Raw genomic sequence first — 10,401 nt, forward strand, 5'->3', positions numbered from 1 at the left:
CTTCTTAATACTGTAGATAATTCTGACTTGTCTAGCTGAAGAGTTGCTCATTTTAATCTGGAAGTTTTGTTTTTCACAACATATCTCAACAGAGATTAAGTATATTTTGGGGGTCAGTCAAGTTTTTAACCTTGTTTACATGTCCACATTACGCTTTTTATATGATACAAGACATATCATGAGGGAAATAAGCAGTCAAAGCCAAAAAACACAGGTTTCATACATCACATAACCTGAGGAAACAATCCCGTCAATTTTCAGTGGGGCAAAAGTCAGTAGAGAGTCACTCATGCTGTGTCAGCCACCGCCCATTACAAGCTAAGAAACAACATCAACAAATAAAGGATGCTAACTACACTTCCCACTCTGAGACAGCTGCCAGTCACAGATTTTCAAACATGTCTGGCTGAATCTCTCTGATGTTTCCTCTATTCATAGATCCAGAATTCCTCAGTGAGGAGGTAAGCGAAGATGTGCTTCCAACTCCTTCACAGTTTTTTTGTTTGTTTGTTTGTTTTTACTTTTTATGTTTAAAAACCATGTTAAATAAAATTATTAGTGATAGCAAAGTATTTCTAAATACTTTAAAACACCTCTGTAAGGGAACTTTAACTCTTTTGTATGACAATAAGTAAGACTTCCCATCAAAATGTCTGTTTGTGCTGCTAGTTCAATATTCTCAAATCAGCGAAACTATTCGTAAATAGCGTAAACTACATTTAAATCAGTCAGTGTACATAAAGACAGAACTGTTTTTATAAATATCACTGGTGTAGACAGTGAATTAATGAGGTGAAAGTGTAGGCAGAAGTAGAGGCAGAATATGCAAATAATTTTAGAAACTAAGATCACTCAACTGTAAATTTGCTTTTAGGGCAATATGGATAATATCTAGTGTCATGTACTGGTATTATATGGATACAGCAGAATTAATATGATATCAGTACATCATATCTTCAGCTTTAAGGTAACTGTAGATAGAGGTAACTTAAAGTAAATGAGCTGCATCTCTGTATTAGAAATTTGTTGGCAGATTGAAGGCGCTAAATGGCATCAGCTAATTCTTTGACAAATCTGAAATTCAAAATCCAGAAATCATCCTCAGTTACCTGCCCGGAAATTATTTGTACCACAGAACCAAAGGACAAGAGAAGATCTGCTATGAAACTGAGTCAGTTTCTGATAATTCACAATTCATCCCTTCTTTTAAAATGAGCAGCAAACATATACAACAGAATCTTCACAAGATCTCAGTGAAGAGACTAATTTTTATCTCAGCTAAGACAGGTGTATATTTCAGTTAAATCTTTGATGAATGTCTGGAGAATTTTGCCTTCCCAGTGCATCTTACTGACTGTTTGGTCCAGTCTGTAAAAACTCTGTAGTGTTCTCAGAGGAAACAACGCTAACTGTGCTCTGTCATCACTGGTCCACTGGCTCTATGAGCGCCATAATCACACTGACCTCTGACCTCGGAGGAGAAGTGGGCGGAGTGACGGGTTATAAACAGCTGCAGCTGCTGATCAAGGTCGCAGCACTGGAGGTCGACGTCCCAGGATCGAATTCCTGCCAGGAAGGAAGAGAAAGATTGCTTGAGGACAACAACATGACGCACTGAAGGACACACATTAGTGAAATTGAGCGAAATTTCTTGGACTAATTTCTGAACTAGGGGCACGTTTAGCATGCAAGTCATCACGCAAGAGATCTTCCTTGCTCCATTTGTGAATTTGAGATAACCTTTTTTTTCCCAAATGTTGCTGCAGCATCTTGACTTCCTCCCACCTTCTCCTCGCAGCTCTGTTAACTCTAACTCTGTCTGAGCTGCAGGGAAGGTCAACGAGCAGAAAACTTTACAGGTTCAAAATGTCCTGAGACTGATAGCACCACATGCATTTTTTTACAGTATTCTGGACCTCAAATAACACTAGTATCATATTATATTCATTACTGTTGTTTGTACTTGGACAGACAACAGTTCTTCTCTACTTCCACAGGCCTGGTCCAATATCTAACTTTTACAGCATGAAGTGGAAATTTTCCACAGAGTAAGAGCTACACATTTTTCTCAGTTAATGAAAAGTTATGTTTTATCAATAATTTAGTTAACATACAGCGAACAAAATTTGCAATTTCCGAAAAGTTTCAAATTAATTTTCATAGGCAGCATCAGATAAAAAATATCTTTAATTCTGTCTCTGGATTTTGTATGTTGTACATTCCATTTCATTTAATAATTCTAGCAGTACCAAATAGTATACAACACATTTACCTTTAAATGAAAAAATAAAATAGTTTTATTTACAATATTTTGTGGTCATTACTTTAACCCTAGGGTTTTTTATGGTATAATTTACATGTTATCTGTTATAATGCATACATTAAAAAATCTGAATTTGCAATCTGTGATTTCTAATTTAAATCTTCATCAACTACTTTTTGGCCAGTAGGGGGCAGCAAAAACCAGCTGCAAATACAACAATGACATATCACCTTATGAAGTCGGTGTGATAAAACAAACAGTTGCCTGTTTATACATCCAACAGACACAAAGAAATATCAGTAATAATTCAGAATCATGTTTGTGTAAAGCTGATGAACGTGAGGCCTCTTATCTGTTGCACACCCCAACTTCTAACAGAGACCTCTGGCTCTTTAGCCACAACTTTGTCTGTGTGCCGTTTGGTGCTGAGCAGGTAACATACATACAGAAAACAGCTGTCTTCTATGTCTGAAAACACTGAGAAAGGGTGAGAGACAAACAGAACAAAAACGATGCATTTGAGGGCATGAAAACCAATGAGTTGAGAGACACTGAAATGCTGTGAAGAGCTGATATGAGAGGAGCTGCCAAGTCAGGTGATAATTATCCCAGACACTTTCACATTACACACAGCCTCTGTTAATGTCAAAATATTAATTAATGCGGTTTTAAGTAAAAGTTTGAACTGGTTGCTTTATACCCTCTGTCAGCTCACTTTTTATTTTTATTCAGAAATCATGGAAAATTGTATTCACATGCTAATATTTGTAATATTTATAAAATGGAGGGAGGCGATATAGTTTAACTGATAGATTCAATTTACTACATTATTATTACATTATTTTAAATGGTTAATCAGTCTGATACCACATCGTCAACGTTTCCATTATCATAAAATGTGTCATACTTTATGAAGTAATAATAATAAACCAAATTATAAAGTTCACTGTATAGTTAGAAGTGACTCAGTAATGAACTGATCAGCATCTGCATCAGCACACACACACACACACAGAGAGAGAGACACACACACACACACTTAGCAGCTTTATCAGATCCTACTGAGCCGCAGTGAGTCAGACTTCAGAGGGAACTTGTGTCAGATCTCATCCAGTAGGATAGAAACCAATGCACACACCTCTCTCATCTTATCCACTTGTGGATTCCTTTAGTGAGAGCAAGAAATTAGATTATTCTAATTTTTCAAATCCACACCTCTGTGCTAAAGTCTCCCCTTTCACAAAAAAAAAAAGACTTTGAAGACCTTGTTTTGCCCTTAACTGAGGAGAAACTGTTCTCTCACTGCAGACTGCAGCCTGTTCCCAGAAATGCTGTGTCACTGTTATTAACGTTTTGTTAGCATTCACTGTCTTTCTTTGCACAACCACATGCATAAGAATCACCAACCTCCTGGTCTCATGTTGTTACCTCTTCATCCCAATCCTCACTGATAGCATCTACAGAGGAGATGGCAAGTATGGGAATAAAGACTGGATTCTCCCGGAGGGTGAATGTACTCGTACCAGACATCTGAATCTGCTCTTCGTGGAGGATGATGTCGTTCATCAAGTTAACAAAGTCAATATTTCAAATATCAAAACTAGATACAAACATAACTGGCTGTTGTCTGGCTTTGTGTCTGAATGTAAACAACAATAAACTGTGCTGTGTTGAAACAATTGGTTAATTGATTGGTACAGACAGAAAATTGATTTTTATAATCAATTAATCCACACTGTTTAAGTCACTTTCTCTCTTTGTTTTGTCTCTGTATATATTTTGCTTTCTTCATTTATTGATTGCTTTTATTTATTGAACTTATTTTTTATGCTGCACACTGCTGAAGAGCTGTTGAACATTTTCACTGTTCTGAGCACATTGACAATAAAGATCTGATGTAATCCTTTAAGTTTCATTTGCCATTTTTCTCAGATTGATATCACTGTACACTAAATATCTTTTAGGCTGTAAAACCAACCAAGCAATTTAAGATCAGAACTTGTGATGGATATTTTCTCTATTTTCAAAAGAATAATCTACAGTTCAATGGATAATGACAACAATCACAGAATAAGCCAGTCAAGCGCACGTTCCTAAATAAACCTCTTTTGTCATTTTAGTTTCAGTTGACAGTATCTATTAAAAGTCAGAGTCACCCATACTTGCTCATCAATATGAATACTTTATGATGGGCCAGCGTGGGACCTTCTTATCCACTGTGTGGGACACACTGGCTGGAATGCTTCCCATTAAAAACGTCAGGGAGGAGGCTGTGTGCTGCCGTTTATCGTGGTGTCAGGCATTTAACTAGATGGACATTTGCCAAAGCAACAACTTGGGTCTCATCTTCGAAGCCTTTTCTCTTGTAAAACCAAAACATACAGTTTGAAAATGCTAGCATAAAGCACAAATTTCATCTTTGCGTGCCTTAAATTTTATCAGTTTTTTGAAGTTTTACATTTGACATTTTAAACTTCTTAAATGCGAGAATTTAATGTTTCTGCACGATATATGACAATAAATTGAATATCTCTGAGTTCTAGACTACTGACTGGACAAAAAAAGACATCTGATATTTGAAGATGTCATCTTGGGCTCTGAGGAAATTACAACAATTGTTATTGTGTGGTATGTGGTTATGTAAAAGACCTGAATACATCTTCTACCACCAATTCCTGTGTTCTGCAAGATAAAATTACTGTTTTAATCAGTGCAGTCTGGTAGCAATATACGGTGATGTTTCTGGAGTTTGTTCCTAGCAATAATTTACACCCCAAAAAATTGAGTTATCCTTTAAACAAAGGATGACGAGTGAAGCTAAGTGACTCAGATGAGTGAACATCCTGAGCATTTAAGTGATGTTCTATACCATGTAGCATGTACCGTGTAAAATGTTTGTAGTTCCCTCTGTAAAAAAGCAGTTGTGGTCAGTTTGAGTTATGTCAGTTGCAGTGGATTCCACTACCCAGTGACAGCTATAATTGTGAAAAAAGATATGATTGTTTGACACCTACTTAGCATATGGATGAAAAACAGAGCAGCTGGTTATGCAGCAGGAGTGGTTTGAGAGGTTTCCGCTGATATTTTGATATATTTTCATTACCGCTGTGAAAACTTGGACTCGATTGTTGCCAACATCGATCAAGCTGATGTCTCTGTGAAGGACAAAACAACAAAGTTTTTACAGCCACCCTTCAAAAGGTGAGAGTTTGATGTTCAAAAGATAAGATTTTGGGTGGAGTGTCACTTTAAAGCCCTGAATCCAAAAGAAACACCTGACTGGAAAGTTGTGAGATGTTAATAATGGTGTTAATGCAAAGATGTTTTCACTCAGTAGCTCATCTGTTACTGAATGAGTCATTTACTGCACTTATTTCTGCACATATTTCACTTTCCTCTTTGAGATGTAGCCAAAACATTATAGCTGCTTAATGCTGCAGAACCACCACAGAGAAAAAAAATGTTAAGACACTGATTGAAAGTTACATCCAAGAAAGATTCAGAATTTCGAGACTGCCAGGACATGGTGTCTTCACGCTGTCTGAGGTGAGAGCGTCAGAACCGCAGTCACATTAATTTTCCATTCCACTGCCTCCGGGCTCAAGATCTGCTAAACTTAAAGGTATCAGGGCTGAAAGTGTTCCCCGGCACCTCTGGAGGAAACACTGCATCACAAGATCAGAACGTGTTTATGATGTTCGATGAGCCTCTTTTCTCAGGAACAGTCATTTTCTTTTCAAGGAATGATAAAGACCACAAGGGATTTGGTGCAATGACAGGAATACATGGAGCAGGAACTGGCCTCCAAGTCAGTTAAAGCAGTTAAATGATCCATCTAATAAAATGTTGCAGAGTGACATACAGTAAAGAACTAGGGCATTATTTTCCAACAACTCCCATGAACTGCAAGGCAAAATCACTGTTTTTGTCAATGTAGTCTGGTAGCAATGTTTCTAGTCTTTTGTTATTATACTTTTAAACTTATAATAACAACCTGAGCCTGTACATTTCCATCTGTTAAAGGTTATCCTCAAATTTTGGGGACTATTCCCCAAACATAGGATGAAGAGGGAAAAGCATAAATAAAGGACTTTCACAAAAGAACATCTATTTTTAAATCTGATCTAAATACGATATAGTGTTAGGATGAACATATTAACCCTGGGCTCTGATGTTGAAGTTAAACAGAGGCCTGAAGAGTAGACCATGGGTTAAAATATAAAGATGTGAAAGATTTAGCCCTGAGCTTTCTGTGGCCTGGAGCCTGGGTTAGCCCGCGGCCTTAAAAAGTAAAAAGCAGCTGTGTTTCATGCTGTCATGTAGTGTAACACTATCAGTTTCTGTATGTCTTACCTGCCCTATCCACCTGATTTGGCACCCTCAGACTCTTACCTCGTCTCCAAGATGAAGGAGGAGCTGAGTGGTTTCAGGCACGAGTTCAAATCCACATTTGGTGGATGACTGCACAACAGCCGATACTGTCTATTTTCCCAAACAATGCTGACTTGCAATTTTCAATTACCCAAAACAGAAATATCACAAAAGATATTAACTTCAATCTTTCTGCAAGAGTTGATCTGCAAGAGCGGTTTAACTCATCTCTTTCTGTCTTAGGCAGCAAACGAATTGATCACCCATCGTACAGCAAATTAATCTGCTATTATTTGGAAGTAAATTTTCAAGTAAAAATGCTAAATATTCCCAAGTTCCAGCTTCTCGTGATGTTTTTTATCATATTTCATTAAATATCTTTGGGCTTTAGGGGGTTGGTCGAGAAAAGAAGCAATTTGGAGAGATCACCTGCCCTTTAGGAAAATTTGATTGGTATTTTCACTTTTATTTCAACATTTTATAAACCAAACAATAAGTTGATTATTAAATAATAATCCTAAGTAGCAGCCTTATGTTGATTACATTAATTAATAACAAGTACAACCATTAGTTAAGGCACTAGAAAGATGTTAAGGGGATCAAATCTGTCTTTAGCTGCAGTGAGGGTGACTTGTTGCAGGACAGAAGGACCCTGCAGCCAGCGTGTAATGAGAGTCGATGGCAGGTCGTTCACACTGAGTCACACTTAAAGCACCAACCTGTGCGAAAGGATCGATGCCGTAATGAGCCGAGTGGGTGTGATACCGAGCTCGACACGGAGCAGCAGGGTTGTCAACTCCCTGACAGCGATGAGAGGAGGTCAGAGGGGACGGATGGGTTTGATATGGTGCCGGGCTGGCATCTAAAAGTGCAATTGATCATGTGGACGGAGAACAACTTGGAGTGGCAGAAAATTGCTGACCTGGCACACTCCTGATTCTGCACACTGCAACATCTTTCACAGCTGCTCCACAATCCGTTTACATGCCCAAACTTCAGACAGCTCTCTTTGACGGGAATGACTGCAGCCTGCTGCAACTCCTCAGGAGGAGGAGCAGCGCGCAGATATTCAGCTGAGTAATGATGCCCGAGTGTGACAAAATAAGAGTCCAACAGGAAACTGAAAACTACATCTTTTTACTTACAATATCTGTGAAGTAGTTGGCATATTTTTGCAGAGCACAGCCTGAAGGTTTTGTTTGTTTACTGGTTTAAGGGAACATGACACCCCAGGCAGGAAATACACCCACATAGGAACACACATGCAAGCATAGAAAACATACACACCTGCCAGCTCAAAAACACAAGCTGCTTATTAACACATTTTTGTGCAGGCTGTAAGTAAATACTTATGTCTGTAGCCATGCTGATTGGTCACGTGTGTTGATGTATTTTTAAATGCTAATTAGCGAGTTATATATTGATTTGATGCTTTTAAGTAGAGTACAGTACTTTGGTTGAGACCCAGATGAAGGCTGCTTGCCAAAATATGGCTCTATTAAAGTAATAAGACCTCTGCTGCGTTTACAACTTGAGTCTGCAATTTTACAGTCACAGAGTACATAGTGGGTGAGAGAAAATGCGTGTCCCATGGTGCAATGCTGCAGCAACTGCCTCCACCTATGGATACTGTCCTGTCCGTTGCGTCAAAAACATCTCTTCACTGTTTCCAGATTTAAACCTTTTCCCGTGTCTTTCCGTGTCAAAGCTGCTCACTGAACCGCGGTAGCCAAACAGATAACAGATACACATTCAGACCGGCGGTTCGTCCATCACTCACCCCGCTCTATCAGCGCCCTGGCGGCTTCCAGCTGGTGCTCCGTGCCGATCTCCCCGATCACTATCAGCATGTAGTAGCTGCCCCGGTTGAACGGCACCCCTCGCCGCCGTCTCCCTCCGCCTCGGCGGTATCGTAGTCGCTCCTCGGACCCCGGCGTCGGCGCGCTGAAGCCCTCGTCCTCCTCCACCACCGGGAGCGCACCTCGCACCGGGATCTCCATGGCAACAACCCCTGGAGCCGACGCTGAGGCTGACTCCATCGCCATGACAACCACCGGTGTGAGCGAGGGGAAGAGTCTGGTGAGGTGGGGTAGGGGCGGAGGGAGTAGGGGACGGAGGGTGAGGAGGAGGCTGAGAGGTGAGGGAGGGGGAAGGAGGTGAGGACACGATATAATGTGTCAGATAGGCTACAAAAGTTTTATTTCCGGTGGAGATTTCAAAATAAGAGCTCTTTGGTTAATATAATTAAGAGCTGCCTAGTGAGAGTGTATTTTGTTTGAGAGGTGGAACACTTCAAAATAAGAGGATACACAATTATACCACATTTAATATCTTTTAAATGTATAATAAGACTTAAATAGAACTACAGTGACTCTAATGGTGGAAAGTCACATTTACTCAACTACCCTAATTAGGTGCAATTCTGAAATGTGGTACTTTGGGTATTTACATTTTAGAAGCAAATACTTTATTATATTTTTACTCTACTAAATTAATTTGATAACTTCTGTCAATAGTTAGTTTGCAGACTCAGATTAATAATACGAAATATAATCACAATTTATGACTTTTCTGATTTACTGAAGCCGCCTGGTTGCAGTCAGATACGAAACATAAAATCAACCAATAAAATATATTTTTAAAGATTAAACTTCCCAACAGCATATGAGGTTCTTAAAATTAACCCTAATTAACCTTTACCAGCTGAGACATTTAACTCACATCAATAGCTACTATCCATATACATTAATGCGCATATAACATTTTGATGCTAATGCTTTTGACTTTTACTCAAGTACTTGATTGGAGCTACTATTTCCGAACACCGAGTAACTCATTAAACATTATAGGTGGAAAAACAATTATTATTTCATGCCACCGTGTCATATAAAATCTGCACAACAGACTTACTCAGCATTGTTTGGTAACACTGCATAGGCAATCAGTAGGAGATACACATTTGAAAACCATATTTTTTACCTGTTGTGGCAGATTGCATCTCCAAAGGTATTTTTATGATCTCACAAATATCTGTTGTCTGTCCGGAATGATAGAATATTTGTCCGGACTGAATCCAGTTCTTCATATCCAACATTTACAAACTGTGCTCCACCTTAACTAGCTAGCGTTAGCACACAGCACAGGACAGCTGAGCGGACTGACACACACTGTGGAAATTTTGGATTTAAACGTTGATGTCGCCCCGGGCAAATATGTTATCATCCCACAACTATTAGATCAAGAATATATCTTTGAAGAAGCAACCCCCTGCTGAGTAACAGGAGAAAAATATCAGTTTGACTTTCCGCCTAAGTTTTGCCTACGGATCGCTGGATGAGCCAATCGCTAAGGCTAACGCTAGTACATTTTAAGCTAGTCGCTTTATCCTGGACTTTTCATGGAGTTGAGAAAGTTTGCAGGAGATATAGTTGCCACATTTATCACTGAGTCATCCTCCTTGAAGCCTTTTCTCAAATACAAGTATAAAATCCTCCCAGGAAAGCATAAACCTTACCTCGGCGTGACTTGTTCAGGTGTTTTCCAGTAAAGCTAAAGTTTTCCATTGATTAGCTTTGAGACCAGGTGACTTATTTCTCTGTCTGTTTAAGCGTCTTTTTGGCCTAGATTTGTTTTTCTAACTTGATATTCCGTGACACCATATGTCTTGGTCGCTTGACAGATGATTATCTGGAACATATTTGAAAGAAAAGTGTGTTTATTTCAACAGTCAAAACTGGTAGGAGACATGCCCACAACACATGCAGCTG

At 39.0% G+C, this 10,401-nt stretch overlaps 1 protein-coding gene across 1 annotated transcript in view; it reads right to left on the bottom strand.

The window, feature by feature from the left end:
- The window catches only part of LOC108883009 (microtubule-associated protein 1B-like), a 74,580-nt gene extending 64,179 nt beyond the window's left edge, over nt 1-10,401 (bottom strand). The window contains 3 exon segments of the mRNA XM_018675845.2: nt 1,465-1,566; nt 8,415-8,764; nt 10,149-10,401. Of these exon segments, the coding sequence (XP_018531361.2) occupies nt 1,465-1,566; nt 8,415-8,679 (367 nt within the window). The 5' untranslated portion in view covers nt 8,680-8,764; nt 10,149-10,401.

The sequence above is a fragment of the Lates calcarifer genome, linkage group LG10, assembly GCF_001640805.2.
Source record: "Lates calcarifer isolate ASB-BC8 linkage group LG10, TLL_Latcal_v3, whole genome shotgun sequence".
Classification (NCBI taxonomy): Eukaryota; Metazoa; Chordata; class Actinopteri; family Centropomidae; genus Lates; species Lates calcarifer.